The sequence below is a fragment of the Geotrypetes seraphini genome, chromosome 3 (genome assembly GCF_902459505.1).
Source record: "Geotrypetes seraphini chromosome 3, aGeoSer1.1, whole genome shotgun sequence".
In the NCBI taxonomy this organism is placed as follows: Eukaryota; Metazoa; Chordata; class Amphibia; order Gymnophiona; family Dermophiidae; genus Geotrypetes; species Geotrypetes seraphini.
Genome location: NC_047086.1, coordinates 43116245 through 43133341, shown reverse-complemented (window position 1 = coordinate 43133341; position 17097 = coordinate 43116245). Strand labels below are relative to the sequence as shown.

The 17097-nt window shown below is 42.8% G+C and overlaps 1 protein-coding gene across 2 annotated transcripts in view; it reads left to right on the top strand.

Annotated features, from left to right (window-relative positions):
- The window catches only part of BCKDHB (branched chain keto acid dehydrogenase E1 subunit beta), a 414901-nt gene that overhangs the window by 250704 nt on the left and 147100 nt on the right, over positions 1-17097 (top strand). For both annotated transcript variants that reach the window (XM_033939509.1, XM_033939510.1), the window contains exon 9: positions 2358-2444. In XM_033939509.1, coding sequence (XP_033795400.1) covers positions 2358-2444 — 87 coding nt within the window. The remainder of the gene's footprint in view (positions 1-2357; positions 2445-17097) is intronic.

Below are 17097 nucleotides of genomic sequence, written 5' to 3'. Positions count from 1 at the left end.
CAATTTACATATCAAAAACAAATTGTTCCATCCTCTTATAAAATACACTTACTACCATGCCACAGTTACGGACCCCCTAGTCTTTTCGGGGCAAATTATGTAAAGGACGTCTAACTTTAGGCATCCACTTCCATTGACTTAGACATCCAAATCAAGTGGATAATAAGCCCAATTAACAATTTAACAGGTACTAATTGGAAGTTAGACACCGGGAAAGATGGTAGAGGCGATGATAAAGGACCGCATCATCGATCACCTTGACGGACACGGTCTGTTGAGGACCAGCCAGCACGGTTTCAGCAAAGGCAGCTCTTGTTTGACAAACTTGCTGCACTTCTTCGAGGAGTGAACAGGCAGATAGACAAAGGCGACCCGGTCGACATTGTATATCTGGACTTTCAGAAGGCGTTCGACAAGGTTCCGCATGAACGACTACTTCGGAAAATTGCGAGCCATGGAATCGAGGGTGAAATACTCGTGTGGATAAAAAACTGGCTGGAGCACAGGAAACAGAGAGTGGGGGTGAATGGACAATACTTGGACTGGAAGAGCGTCACCAGTGGGGTGCCGCAGGGCTCAGTGCTTGGACCCGTGCTCTTCAACATCTTTATAAACGATCTGGACATAGGTACGACGAGCGAGGTGATTAAATTTGCAGACGATACGAAGTTATTCAGAGTAGTGAAGACACAGGGGGATTGCGAAGATCTGCAACGTGACATAATCAGGCTGGAGGAATGGGAATCGACATGGCAGATGAGGTTCAATGTGGACAAGTGTAAAGTGATGCATGTCGGTAACAAAAATCTCATGCATGAATACAGGATGTTCGGGGCGGTACTTGGAGAGACCTCCCAGGAAAGGGACTTGGGAGTTCCGATTGACAAGTCGATGAAGCCGTCCATACAATGTGCGGCGGCGGCGAAAAGGGCGAACAGAATGCTAGGAATGATAAAGAAGGGGATCTTGAACTGATTGGAGAAGGTTATCATGCCGCTGTACCGGGCCATGGTGCGCCCTCACCTGGAGTACTGTGTACAGCACTGGTCGCCGTACATGAAGAAGGACACGGTACTACTTGAAAGGATCCAGAGAACAGCGACGAAGATAGTTAGGGTTTTGGAGGAGCTGCCGTACAGCGAAATATTAGAGAAACTGGGCCTCTTCTCCCTCGAACAGAGGAGATTGAGAGGGGACATGATCGAAACATTCAAGGTGCTGAAGGGAATAGACTTAGTAGATAAAGACAGGTTGTTCACCCTCTCTACGGTGCGGAGAACGAGAGGGCACTCTCTAAAGTTGAAAGGGAATAGATTCCGTATGAACAAAAGGAAGTTCTTCACCCAGAGAGTGGTGGAAAACTGGGACGCTCTTCCGGAGTCTGTCACAGAAGAAAACACCCTCAAGGCAAAGTTAGACAAGTTCCTGCTGATAGAGATAGTCTCAGTCAGGCTATTGGTCTTTGACCAGAGGGCCGCCACGGGAGCGGACTGCTGGGCATGATGGACCACTGGTCTGACCGAGCAGCGGCAATTCTTATGTTCTAAAAATAGATGTCTACAATTTTGCGGACATCCATTGGGAAAAGTCACATCTAACAGGATATACGTGGGCATGGCTTCAAAATAGACATCCATTTACAGAATTGTATGCCGCTGAGCATGCTAACATATCTACCTAACGCCTAAAATGTAGGCATTGCAAAAGCAGGTCTACTTTTGAGCGTAAACTGGGCACTAGATAGACATGAGTTAGGTAGACGCGTCTTAGGCGTCACATAGGCTTGCGGGAAGCGCCTGCATATAGGTGAACTGGGATTTATTTTTGGGGGTATAGAGGCTCCAGTTTGATATTAAAGTCAAAAGATGTTTGATAATATCTATAGGGTTGCTGAGATCCTTTTCCCTCTCTTATATGAGATCATTGACTTGTATTAGAATCATATCTGCCGGGTTATTTGGCATAATATTTACTCATCATTAATATGGGTGCAGTATTTAAAAAAAAAAAAAAAAAAAAAGCCTAAATTTCTGGCACCTACCTTTTGATATGAATCACGCCTAAGTAGGCGCTTTATGGCGCCTAACACCATTTCCGGCATTAGGTGTCGTAAAGTGCCTACATAGGTGCGATTCTGGCGCTGTTTTTTTAGGTGCTGGTAGGCACCTTCAAATTTGTTTAAAATAGAAATATAGAAATGGTCTTTTAAGTAACATCTTGCTCTTAACTTAGGCACTGTTTATAGAATATGGACCTTAGCACACCATACCAAAGTTAGAAACATAAATCCTTTGAATATTGAGTCCTATATTTATTATGCCTTTTAAAAACTGGCAGTCTTTTTTTCTCTTTTTCAGTCAGTTATTAAAACTGGGAGACTGCTTATTAGCCATGAGGCTCCATTAACTGGAGGCTTTGCATCTGAGATCAGTTCCACTGTCCAGGTAAGTTATTCTAATTAATTCTCATCTATTACAGCCTATTCTTGCTCATTCTGGTGTTATTTATCCATTTCTGTAATTGTTTTGTTTTGGTTATCTTTTTTTTTTTTAATATGTTAGAAATTGCAAGTCTAGCAAAATGGCTTTTACTTAGCTTCCAAAACATCCTAAATTTCTTGTTGATAAAAGAACACTGACTTAAATTATTCCAGCTTTACTTAAAGGCACTGTTGCATTTAAAATAAGTTCCTTATTCTACTGGTACAGGTATATATTGTGTTTTACAGGATTATGAATCCCAGCCATGACCTTTGATTTCTAGAAATTGCAAAGTTGCCAAATTACTCAGATCTGGAAAGGAGATTTTTTTTTGCAGAGTTTTCTTTGAACTTACATTCCCAGGTTACTGTAGAGTTTCTACTGCCCGATTCTGCCCAATGGGATCAGTGCTGTATGTCCCATAATGCATCAGGATGTGACTGTCAAAAATACAGATCTGATCTCAAGCTTCCCTTCTGGAACTGGATAACTTGGAAGCTCTGAAAGTGCATGGGGATCCAGGTGCTTATGCATGTTGAAAGCTTATCCAATCTGGAGCTGTTTACATTAGAAAAATGATATACTGGATGGAGAAGATCAAATTATATGAGGAGGCGTTAATAGATACATTGAATTTAAGTATTTGATCAAAGCAGTTATCTTATTTATTGATTTCCCTTCATAAAAATATAGTGATTGGTCCCAGGGTGTTTGACTAGAAACAGTGGCGTACTTAGCATATGTGACACCCAGGGCCCATCATTTTTTGACACCCCCCATCTATATGAAAAATATAATTTTTAGTAACAATCTACATATTGCACAAGAGTTTACCTAGAAAAAGGTAGCATCTTAAACACTGCAGTGAACACTAGAACACCAACATATACATTGTAAAGCTAAACAAGCCAGATCCCCCACAGTCAATTGAGCCTGCAGTCAATGCCAACTGTAAACTATGTTCTTTTCATACACATAGAACAGAGATACACCCTCGCCCAATATGGAATAATCACAAACTAAAAATAGAAATATGTAGACAAAAGTTAAACTGAACCGCCAAGAAACCAGACTCTGCATACAATGCAACACCACAACACCACAAAAACAGTAACACATGGCCTCTAATACTGTGCAAAATATAAAGACAGTAGATGTAAATTTGAAAAATCTGATACATAACAATCACCACTTTACAAATTAACAAATAAAAATAAAACAAATAATGAGAAATAAGAAAATACCATTTTATTGGATTAATCCCCGTAAGCTCGGTCCCCATCCCCGCAAACCACCTGATTCCATCCACACAAGCCTTGAATTGTTTTATATTGAACTTATTATATCTAATATTAGAAAACGGTAAGCCGCGCATGCGCACTTCCTATGTGTGCGTCCGTTTTCCATGAGCTGTAGCACACATAGGAAGTGCGCATGCGCGGCTTACGGTCTAGCCTCACAAGGCAAGACAAGTTGATGTCGGCCGTGGCGGCTGTTGGCCACCCGAAGCTCTCTCTCTCTCTTCCTTCCCCCCCAGGCGGATGTCGACCGCGGCGGCCCGAGACGGATGTCGGCTGCGGCGGCTGCTGGCCGCCCGAAGCTCACTCTCTCTCTGGCGGCCCGAGGCGGATGTCGGCCGCGGCGGCTGCTGGCCGCCCGAAGCTCGCTCTCTCTCTTCCTCCCCCCCCAAGCGGATGTCGACCGCGGTGGCCCGAGTCGGATGTCGGCTGCCGCCGCGGCTGTCGGCGGCTGCAGGCCGTTAACATAAGTAGGCCATGGAGTTCAGCAGGAAGGTATGGGGGGAGAAAAATACTGCATAGGGAAGTGGGGTGGGAGGGAAATGCTGCAGAAATGGAGGGGCATAAAAGGGGTTGATGGACAGGGGAACAGGTGCTGATTAACAGGGAGGGGGCAGAAAAATGAAGACAGGGGGAACAAGGGGAACAGGAAGGAGGTGATGATGGACAGGGGGAGGTAAAACACAGGGAGAAGGGCTTCTGCTGGATAAGGTGAGCAGTGATGGGGTGGTGGAGGACACAGGGGAGGTAAAAGGAACGGAGAATGGACAGAGGGAGCAGGCAAGGGGTGGTAGTGGACAGCCAAGGAAAAAAAACCAAACAGATAGAAATACAAAAAGCGGCTAAGGAGAGAGAGAAAAAAATAAAGACAGACACACACACACATATATTCTAGCACCCGTTAATGTAACGGGCTATAAGACTAGTTAAAGTATAAAAAGAAACAATATTCTGTACAATTGTCAATTTATAAATCAGCATCTTCTCCCCACTCTCTCTTCCACATTTCCCTTCAGCGTCCTCAGCCCACTCTCTCTCCACTTTCCTTCAGCGCACGCACATAAAAACAAGCAAGTAATTTTATATCATTTTCATTCTATTCATTCATAGAAATTAAAGTCTAAATAATGTCAGTCACATAACAAAACATGATTTTACAAAAATAATTCCCTGCACAGTCAAGCCTGCAAGGATTACTAGATGTCTTTCAGGAGCTCCCCTCCCTCCCCCTTAACTTTGTAGCCAAGTCAAAATGATCTACCAACAATAAATTTTTAAAAACACAAAGCACACTGTACGCAGAGAAAATGTTAATTATCATTTATATTCCATGGGTTTTCAAAGAGATCAAGGCAGATGACTATGCAATGTCACCTCAGTAACAACTATACAAAAATAGACAAATATACCCCCTCCCTTTTTACTAAACCGCGAAAGTGGTTTTTAGCGCAGGGAGCTGTGCTGAATGCCCCACGCTGCTCTCAACGCTCTTAGGCTCCCTGCGCTAAAAACTGCTATTGCGGTTTAATAAAAGGGGGCCATAGTGCAAAATATAGACAGCATATATAAATTCTCAAAACGGACACCTTTTGATCACTAAATTGAAAATAAAATCATTTTCCCTACCTTTGTTTGGTAATTTCATCAGTCTCTGGTTGCACTTTATTCTTCTGACTGTGCATCCAATATTTCTTCTCTTCTTTCAGCCTCCTGTATGCTTCCTTTCCTCCAGACCTCATTCCCTCCCCCAATTTCTTCTTTGTTTCATCCTGCCCCCTTCTTTCTTTCTCTCTCTCGTGCCCCCTTTCTTTCTTTCTCTCTCCATGCCCCCTTTCTTTCTCTATGTCTGTCTTTTTCTCTCTCCGTGCCCCATTTCTTTCTTTCACCCTGCCCCTTCTTTTTTTCTCTCTCCATGCCCCCTTTCTTTCTCTATGTCTGTCTTTCTCTCTATCTCCGTGCCCCCTTCCTTTCTTTCTTTCTTTCATCCTGACCCTTCTTTCTTTCTCTCTCCATGCCCCCCTTTCTTTCTCTATGTCTGTCTTTCTCTCTGTGCCCCATTTTTTTCTTTCTTTCTTTGTTTCACCCTGCCCCTTCTTTCTTTCTCTCTCCATGCCCCCTTTCTTTCTCTATGTCTGTCTTTCTCTCTCTCCGTGCCCCATTTTTTTCTTTCACCCTGCCCCCTTCTTTCTTTCTCTCTCCATGCCCCCACTCATCCTTTATTTCACGCACTATGCAACCCTCCAAACTATCCTTCCCATCACCTTAATAAATACGGTAGAAGAAGATATTTGAAGCTACCTTTGAATACCAGGGACCTCTCATTTGGAACAAACTGCCAATACACCTAAGACATTCCAACACCTACCTTGAATTCCAGAAGAAACTAAAGACATACCTCTTCTCAATATAGCCACTCTCTTATCCTTCACCCCTTCCAAAAGCAACTCTTCTCTAACAATGTAACTTAAGAACTTGATCTAAATCTTATCACAAACTGCATAGATTCCTTGCAGAAAATTGTGGTATATAAGGCATTGTATTGTATTGGTCATTCAACTATGTTTATGTTTATTGAAAGCTTCTATACTGCTACTAATGACTGATGAGTCAATTCAGAGTGGTTTACATGAGCCTCAGTAATGGTGTTACAATATATGAGCTTCTGTAAATGTGTTACAATTCAGTTAGTGGTTTTTTAGATGGTTTTCTGGAGCTCAGAGCAGTCAGGAAAACATTGACATTGTTTCTGCACATTTTGCATGGGAAAAGATAAGGATTCTGTCTGACAATATGAGAGCCATAGCTTATGTCAAGAGGCAAAGGAGCATGAAGAGTCTTCCTTTGGCCAAGGAATCCAGCTTATTCTAGTGGGCAGAGACTCATGTCTTTCTCATTTTGGCAGCCCATATCGCAGGAGTATTGAATACTCAGGTGAAATTTCTCAGCAGGAACTCTGGATCCAGGAGAATGGAAGCTATTGTCAAGGGACGCTCATCAAGAGATGTTTGTTAACAAAACTAAGAATGTTATAATGCCCCTGTATCGCTCCATGGTGCGACCTCATCTGGAGTACTGCATTCAATTCTGGTCTCCTTATCTCAAAAAAGATATAGTGGCGCTAGAAAAAGTTCAAAGAAGAGTGACCAAGATGGTAAAGTGGATGGAACTCCTCTTGTATGAGGAGAGACTAAAGTGGTTAGGGCTCTTCAGTTTGGAAAAGAGACGGCTGAGGGGCGATATGACTGAAGTCTACAAAATCCTGAGTGGAGTAGAACGGGTACAAGACTAGGGGACATTTGATGAAGTTACAGGGAAATACTTTTAAAACCAATAGGAGGAAATTTTTTTTCACTCAGAGAATAATTAAGCTCTGGAACGTGTAGCCTGAGGATGTGGTAAGAGCGGATAGCGTAGCTGGTTTTAAGAAAGGTTTGGACAAGTTCCTGGAGGTAAAGTCCATAGTCTGTTATTGAGAAAGACATGGGGGAAGCCACTGCTTGCCCTGTATCGGTAGCATGGAATATTGCTACTTCTTGGGTTTTGACTATTGGGCTAGATGGACAATTGATCTGACCCAGTAAGGCTATTCTTATAATCTCTTGTGGGTGGACTCCAATATTGGATCTCATTTTTCATTTAATTTCATTTATTAAAAATTTATAGACTGCCTTATTCCAAAGTGGTGTACAAAAATACATACATAATATTAAAACATGGTAACCAAGTGCAATGCTCAGGTTCCCAGATTTCTCAGCCATTGGAGAGTGTAGGGTCAGACGACCTGGATGCTGTTCTCCAGAAGTGGCTAACCAATGGCTTTCTCTGCCTTGCCCAATGGGACCAGTAATAATGGTTGCTCTGTATTGGCCCAGAAGAGCCTGATATGTGGACCAGTTTTGGTTACAAATAGCTTCTCCAATTCACCTTCCATCACATGAGGGTTTGCTGTCTCAGGGTCCCATAACAATTGATAATCTCTCCTCCTTTGGTCTATGACCTGGCTTTTGCAAGGTCAATATTAGGAAAAGGCTATTCCAAGGAGGTAAATACCAGCTTTCTCCAGGCTTGCAAAAGATCAACATCTGTGGCATATGCCGGAGTGAGGAAAGCCTTCAAACACTGGTCTGTGGAGTGAAATATTTCACCTTTTAGTTCTTCTCTGCTTCATATTCTAATGTTTTTACAAGAAAGTCTTCAACAGGGATTGGCTCATAACTCCTTTAAAGTGCAGGTTGTGGCTCTTATTTATTTTCAAGGGTGCCTGCAGAATTCCTTACTCTAGGGTCTTTTCCATGCATTGTCTACTTTCTTAAAAGGGTTAATCACTTTAACCCTCCTTGCAGATCTGTCTGCTGGGATTGGAATCTGAATTTGATGACGAAATCTCTCCATAAAGCCATGGTTAAAGATCTCAACTTGAAGACAGTTTTTCTTATGGCTATGTCCTTGATTAGATGAGTATCCGAGCTCTAGGTATTATCCTAATTTGGGGGCTAAAAGCTAAACTGTAGGTTCCTTTATAAAGATAGTTTTAAATCTTAAAAGAGTAAGCTTTACTTAGCTAGTTTCCATAGAGTAAAAACCATTTCCTATTTATAGTCTTAATTTAAATAATCCTACTTAGGACAAAAGGTGAACAAGTTATTACATATTCTTATTACATTTCATTACTTGCTTAGACTCAAACACTAAAGCATAAAAATTATCTTAAGCCCCTCTATACATAAGAATATCCTTACAGGGTCATGTAGATTGTGAAAAATTGCAGGCAGACCTTAGGAAGTTGGAAGATTGGGTGTCCAAGTGACAGATGAAATTTAATGTGGACAAATGCAAAATGATGCACATTGGGAATCACAGATACCAAATGCTAGGATCCACCTTGGGGGTTAGCACCCAAGAAAAGGATCTTGGTGTCATCATAGATGATACAATGAAACCTTCCGTCCAATGTGTGGCAACGGCCAAAAAAGCAAACAGGATGCTAGGAATTATTAAAAAAGGGATGGTTAACAAGATTAAGAATGTTATAATGCCCCTGTATTGCTCCATGGTGCAACCATACCTGGAGCATTGCATTCAGTTTTGGTCTTCTTATCTCAAGAAAGATATAGTGGCACTAGAAAAGGTTCAAAGAAGAGCGACCAAGATGATAAGGGGCTTCAACAACTCTCGTTTGAGGAAAGACTAAAAAGGTTAGGTGAGGGGAGATATGATTGAAAACTACAAAATTCTGAGTGGAGTAAAACAGGTACAAGTGGATCGATTTTTTACTCCATCAAAAATTACAAAGACTAGGGGGCACTCGATGAAATTACAGGTAGAGAATGACAAGGGGAAAAATTCTGTCCCCGTCACCGTCCCGTCCCCGAACCACCATCCTCTGCACCGCCCCATCCCCGCTGGTCCTTTCACCACCCCGTCCCTGTCTCTGCCGTCCCCTTCACTGCCCCGTCACCGTCCCCGCTGTCTCTTTCACTGCCCGTCACCGCCCCGTCAGCGTCTTCTCCTCTCCATCTCCCCATCCCCAGCACCCTTCATGCGGTCCAGCAGCTCCCTCCTGCTGGCCAGCCGTGCATTTCCCTCCCTCCCTCCTTTTCCCTTACCTTTTCTTCTTGAAACTGGTGATTTCTATAAGGCTACGAGCTGTATTACAGCTGGAGCCTTGAAGTCGCATCGGGTCCCCGCATCGTTTACCTTCTAGTTGAAGCCTGCACAGAGGATCGCAGTTATAGCGTTTTTAGTTGTTTCCTCCGCCGCGATCTTGCCTCTGACGTTAGAGGAGGGGCGGGACCGCAGCAGAGGAAACAGCTAAAAGCAGTTGCAAAGACGCTATAACCGCGATCTTCTGTGCAGGCTTCAACTAGAAGGTAAAAGGTATGGGGAGCCCAGGGGGAACACGGAGGCCTTCCGGGGGAGGGGGTGCGCAGTCCTTCGGAGTGGGGGGTGGGACAGGCCTTGGGGGCATGCAGGCCTTCAAGGTGGGGGACAGGCCTTTAAGGGGGGACAGTCCTTTAAGGGGGGAACAGGCCATTAAGGGGGGGACAAGCCTTTAAGAGGGGGACAGACCTTCAAAGGGGAGACAGGCCAGTGGGGCAGGCCTTCAGGGGGGGACAGGCCTTTAAGGGGGGGACAGGCCAGGGATGGTGGCATAGGTCTTCAAGGGGGGGGACATGTCTTCAAGGGGGGGGGGACAGGCCTTCAGGGATGCGGGGGACAGGCCTTCAGGGGTAGGTGTAGGCCTTCAGGGGGAGCAGACCTTCAGGGGAGGGGGGCCCTGGTGTAGAAGTACATGGAGGGAGGGAGGGAATGAGGTTCAAAGAGACGTGCATATGCCGGACTTTGGGGGGGAAGAACTATTGGGTCTAAAAATAGAGGAGAGGGAGAGAGATTATGGACAATGGGATTTAGGGAGGGAAGGAACAGAAAGAGAGAGCAGTTGGACCCAAGGGAAAGATGCCAGATCTCCGGGGGAGGGAAGGGAAACTGAAAGGGAGGACAAAGATGGCAGATGGATGTTTAGCACAGAGAAAGAAGAAAGAAGGAGACCCTGGCAATCAAGTTATCAGAAGACAACTAGAGCCTGGGACCAACAAGGTCTGAATAATGATCAGACAACAAAAGGTAGAAAAATTAATTTTATTTTCCATTTTGTGATTACAGTATGTCAGATTTGAAACATGTATCCTGTCAGAGCTGGTGTTAGACCGCAAACATGAGCTAGGATTTAACAGAGAGAGGAAAAGTCTTTTTCGTTTGTTTATACCACAGTGCCAGTGTGATTAGGAGAAGGCAAAGGAGGTGAAGAGGCTATAAAATAAACCCACCAGCATGCTTGAAAAAAACACCCAATTGGGCAGGAAAATCGAATCGAAAAACCAATTCAATAGGCTGAATCGAATCAAATTTTTTTCCCTGAATTGGGCAGCACTATTAAATACCTAATGGATCTAACAAGAACCACATACATAAAACTAGCAAGTTGACTTTATCTCAAGGACCTCAGTCATCAAAGGGCCATGTAAATTATAAGCATTCTCTCCTAAGGTATATACTCCTCCTACTCTGAGAATCTCCTAAAACAGATTTTCCATGTTGTCTGCACTCCTCCAACTTCTTTTCTCTCTGAAATTTATAACATGTTTCCATGCAATATCCATTATCCTAGGACAAGCAGACAGCAAATTCTCACATGTGGGTGACATCATCCACAGAGCCCGGCACGGACAATGAAAAATGCACTGACTCTTTAAGAGCTTAAAAGTTTTTATACTACCTGCACCGCACATGTGCAAGTGCCTTCCCACCCGATAAAGGCTCGAGGTACCTCAGTTCTTCGTTTTCCGCGGAATGAAAAAGTTGTGTTTTCTGGTGCTGCATTGCCTTCCCTCAACGCGTTCGATTGTGAGATTTAATTTCACTTAACTTTTCCTACGGGTTTTTTTCTTCCTTCTTCAGGCTTTGAGTGAAAAAAAAAAAGACTTTTCTTATTATTTTGCTTCATCTCATTCCTCTTTTAAGGCCTGGGGGTCGCGATTTTGTGTTCGGCGTTTTTTTCTTTTCTGTATAAAAATTGAGTTTGACTTTGCCGCTCAAATTTTCCCATCCATGTCGAAGGCATTGATCAAGTTTAAGAAGTGCTGTTGGTGTCAGCGGCATATTTCCATCACCGACCTGGACAGTAGGGGTATCCAATGTTTTGGGGTCTGAACATCAAGTGGATTTTTGCATATGTTGTTCTACTCTTCAGAAGCATTTGCTAAAGGTCCGGCGACTTCAGCAGGAAAAAATTTTGGTCATGTTATGGAGAAAAAGTCTCAATCCTTGGTACCGCCGATGGCCTATATCGGCATTGTACATCCCTGCATCCGGAAAGTCTTCTAAGAAGCCAATCACTTCCAAGCCAGCGTCACAGGCCTCGTCAGCATTGAGTCCCTCAATGCAGGACAAACCTTAATGCCAACACTCTCCTGTGCAGGCTGTGTCTCCTACGGGACATGCATCCTCTTTGAGGTCCACCCCGAGGTACCCTGCCGCACTATTGATACCTACTCAGTCTCAGGTATCGGTGCAGGATATTTGATTCAGGGTCGATGACTTTATTCTCAAGTTAATATCCATGCCAGTGTCCATACTGACCTCATCGGTACCAGCCCAGCCCAAGCGTAGTTCTCATAGGCTCAAAGTATTGCTTCAGAATCTGCTCATACATGTCGCTATGTTTCACATCAACATTCCTCAAGTTGGCATCAACATTAGTCCTTGAAGTGTCCTTCTGCTTCCACAAAGCATTGACATTCTTGTTCACAGCGTTGGCAATCCTCTTCATCGAAGCATCGATCTCCTTTGAAGCACATCGAGGCTCTGCATCGAGATATCGAATGGAAAAAGGTTCCGAATGAAGAAAATAAGAAGAAACACAAGCACTTGCAAGTTAGATGCTAAGCATTGATAAAAACAGCTAAGAAGGACGTTCGCTGGTAGGGCTAGTCTCAGTTAGGGTGCTGGACTTTGACCAAAAGGGCCGCCGCATGAGCGGACTGCTGGGCATGATGGACCACTGGTCTCACTCAGCAGCGGCATTTCTTATGTTCTTATGTTCTAATATGAAGAGAAACTTGCAAAAGAGGCAAAAACTCATAATAATTTTTTTAGGTACATCAGAAGTACAAAACCTGTGAGGGAATCTGTGGGACCGTTGGATGATCAAGGAGCAAAAGGGGCACTCAGGGAGGGTAAGGCCATAGCAGAAAGACTGAATGAATTCTTTGCTTCGGTCTTTACGAATTGTTTTGAGTTTTTGCCTCTTTTGCAAGTTTCTCTTCATCTTTCTTAGCTGTCTTTATCAATGCTTTGCATCTAACTTGCCAGTGCTGGTGTTTCTTCTTATTTTCTTCATTCGGATCCTTTTTCCATTCTTTAAAGGATGTTTTTTTGGTTTTAATAGCCTCTTTCACTTCACCTTTTAACCACTCCACCTCTCGTTTCCTCTTCTTTCCACCTTTGCTGATACGTGGAATGCATCTGGTCTAGGCTTCCACGATGGTATTTTTAAATAACATCCATGCCTGGTTTACAGTCCTAACCTTTGCAACTGATACTTTTAGCTTCTTTTTTTACCATTTTCCTCATAGTTGCCCTTACGATAACTTGAGAGCCTCACTGCAGACAAGGAAGGCACATCAAGGCAATACTTATCCTTTGAGCGTAAACTCCGTGCCGGCTGATAAATATGTAACAACGAACGTACCAAATGGGGACCAGCATCATTCAATAACTTAAATATCGAACAAAGAATCTTAAATTCAATGCGTGCATTGATGGGCAACCAGTGCAACACTTGTAAGACCGGAGTAATGTGTTCAAATCAAGATACACCCACCACAATCCACACCATCATCTTCACTTCCTTCAGTTCTGGATTATCTTCTCCATTTTTCCGCTTCTTGCCTCAAAACCACTTCTGTCAGAGTCCACTCAGTGCTATTAGTGCTTTCCATGCTCCTGTCAACGATAAACCTCTGGCCACTTATCCTCTGGTTTCCAGGTTTATGAAAGGACTTTTCAACTCCAAACCTCCGCTAAAACCGCCTCCAGTTATCTGGGGTCTTAATGTAGCATTTGCCAAGTTGATGAAACCACCATTTGAGCCACTAGAGACTACTCATCTCAAGTTCCTCACTTGGAAAGTGGTTTTCTTGATCGATTTCTCTTCTGCTCGTTGAGTCAGTGAACTTCAAGTATTAATTTCCAATGCACAATATACAGTTTCACCATGACAAGGTAGTTCTCCGCATTCATCCTAAATTCCTTCTAAAACTGGCATGAAATTTTATTTGATTCGATCCATTGTGCTTCCAGTCTTCTTTCCAAAACCTCATTCTTATCCTGGAGAAGCAGCTCTTCATACCTTGTACTGCAAGCTTGCCTGGGCGTACTATTTGCAAAGGACTAAACCACACAGGACTTCACCTCTACTGTTTATCTCCTTTGATCCCAACAAATGGCCAATCTGTCACCAAGAGAACTATTTCCACATGGCTAGCAGCCTGTATTTCCTTCTATGCTCCGGCTGGGTTGCAACTCGAGGGACGTGCTATGGCACACAAAGTTTGAGCAATGGCATCCTCAGTGGCTTTTTTACAATCCACTCCCATTGATGAAATTTGCAAAGCAGCCACTTGGTCCTCAATCCACACTTTCACATCTCACTACTGTCTAGAATATCACTTCAGCCAAGCAGTATTACAGAATTTGTTTTCTTCTCAATGGCCAACTCTCCCTCTATCCCATTGCAGTAAGCTAGGGAGTCCCAAATGTGAGAATATACTATCTGCTTGTCCTAGGATAAAGCAGTTACTTACCGTAACAGGTGTTAACTGGAGACAGCAGGCAGATATTCTCACATCCCTTCCACCTCTCCTGTTTGGCTTCTTAGCTTGCTTATGGAACTGAGTCAATCGCGCATGCACGGTGTGGGCAGTCTTTTAAGCGCTTAAAGTGCCGGTGCACTTTTCACTATCCGTGCCATGCTCCATGGATGACGTCACCCACTTGGGAGAATATCTGCATGCTGTCTCTGGATAACACCTGTTATGGCAAGTGACTGCATTTTTTCCCAACATGCTTCTAGGAATCAAAATCATAGGAAGTAGGAGAAAGTAGGAATAGATCATGTTGGTCTAGGTGCCATTTTGATTAGAAAATGAGAACAAAACTGAGAATATTATAATGCCTTTATATTGTTCTGTAGTACAACCACACCTCAAATATTGTATGCAATTTTGGTTACTGCATCTCAAAAAATATATAGTGGAATTAGAAAAGGTACAGAGATGAGCAATGAAAATGATAAAAGGAATGGGATGATTTCCCTAAAAGGAAAGCTAAAGAGTCCAGGGCTTGTCAGCTTGGAGCAGAGTAGCAAATTGGACCAGATGGTATGCATCCCAGAGTACGGATATTATAGAAAAATGAGCTTACAGAGCTATTGTTAGTAATTTGTAAATCATCTTTAAAATCCAGCATAGTACTGGAAGATTGGAGGGTGGCCAACATAATGCCAATTTTTAAAAAGAGTTCCATAGATGATTAGGAAATCATAGACCGGTGAACCTGACATTGGTGCTAGACAAAATGGTAGAAACTATTCTAAAGAACAAAATTGCAGTAATGTGTTTAGAAGAAATGAGACACAGAATGGGGGATAGAAGGAGAGGAAGCAGCTAAAAGAGAGACAAATCCAAAGGAGAAGAAGTGGCTTAAAGAGAAAAGGAATAAAATCTGGAAATCACTAAATATACAGCACAGATAAAAGAAAGAAAGATAGAAAAATCCAGCGAATTAGAAAAAAGAACTAAGTTTTCTTTAGCTTCTAGAAACTTTAGCTGGCACCTAAAATTTCCAAATATTTTTTCCACCCCTGCTAATTACATAGCAACAAAGAAGAGGTTGGCAGAAATTGAACATATAGTCCCACCCAGTCTGCCAATTTGTATCAGTTTATAGTGTTGTGTGAGGTCTTACTCTATGGACTTCTACTGCCATTTGCCAATAAAGCTCCTTAATGTGGTGTTCATACATTGTGCTTGTTTCCTTTCATTTTCCTTTCATGAGACATTGCCCTTGAGCTTTTCATTCTATGGAAAATGCAATTTTCTAGTATTTTATAGAAGCCTCCTAGATGTAAATATATTAGAACATAAAAATAGCGTTACTGGGTCAAACCAGTGGTCCATCAAGCCAAGTAGTCCGTTCTCACGGTGGCCAATCCAGGTCACTAGTACCTGGTCAAAACCCAAAGAGCAGCAACATTCTAGCATCTCAAAGTATAGCAAGATTCCGGAACCCCAATGAGAACAACATTCCAGAGCTGAGCTTGTGATGTCATAATGCCTCATTCCACAGTGCCTCAGAGCCAATCTCAACAGTGATGTTACAATGACTTGATTGTCCTATACTTGGTTCACGTAAGAACATAAGAATAGCCTTACTGGGTCAGACCAGTGGTCCATCAAGCCCAGTAGCCCGTTCTCACGGTGGCCAATCCAGGTCACTAGTACCTGTCCAAAACCAAAAGAGCAGCAACATTCCAGCATCTCAAAGAATAGCAAGATTCCGGAACCCCAAAGAAAACAACATTCCAGAGCTGAGCTTGTGATGTCATAATGCCTCATTCCACAGTGCCTCAGAGCCAACCTCATCAGTGATGTTACAATGGCTTGATTGTCCTATACTTGGTTCACATAATAACATAAGAATAGCCTTACTGGGTCAGAGCAGTAGTCCATCAAGCCCAGTAGCCCGTTCTCATAGTGGCCAATCCAGGTCTCTAGTACCTGGCCAAAACCTAAGGAGTAGCAATATTTAATGCTACCGATCCAGGGCAAGCAGTGGCTTCCCCCATGACTTTCTCAATAACAGACTATGGACTTTTCTCCTTTCTGTCTTTCAAGAAAGTATATCTTTAGTATTTTCAGTCTTGGCTATATATGAATTGAAGTATAGATCAAAAACTATTTTATTGGCTGCTCTTTGAACTACTTCTAAGCTAAAAATATAAAAAGAACTCGCATATAACTATTGAGGTCCCTCTTATATTTGAATTGCAGCTTTATTCAAGATAATAAAACTAAGCAAAACTTAACAAAGGGAGAGAGGAATCAGACTTAATAAGCAAGACTGGATCATTGGGCCTCCTGTAACATACATATATTCCAGGTACCGATCTCAAGTCAACAGCCTCTAATCATCTGACTCTACCCTTCATACAAATTTCTTTGTAACTCTTTTTTAATATAACTCTTTTTTTTTCTCCAAAGCACCACTAACTAAATTTAGCATTGCTATTTAGACTAAGGGCTCCTTTTACTAAGGCGGGCTAGCGGTTTTAGCGCACGCTACAATATCGCACGCGCTAAATGCTAACACCTCCATAGAGCTTGCGTTAGTATTTTTCATTTAGCATGTGGTTAGTGCGCGCTTAAAACGCTAGCACACAACAACACAGGCCAACAACAACAAAAATTTGTCTTGGTGCCTTGGGTTTTTTTACCTGTTTCTGGGGTTATTCGGGGCACTTATTCAGATCTATGACTGTCTGCCAAGTCTCTTCCCTGAAGAAGCCCTTTCTGGAAACGTCAATCGCTCCTCCTAAACTTACTTGCTCCACTTCATCACTGACGCTGAAACCGTGGATTGAAGACAAAGTTTTATTTTATTTTTCTTTCCAGCTTATGATTTATCTTTAATCCTATCTATTGTTTTGCCTTTTGTCTTTGTTTTGTTCTATTTCTATCATTTAAATTTCTCCAGAATTC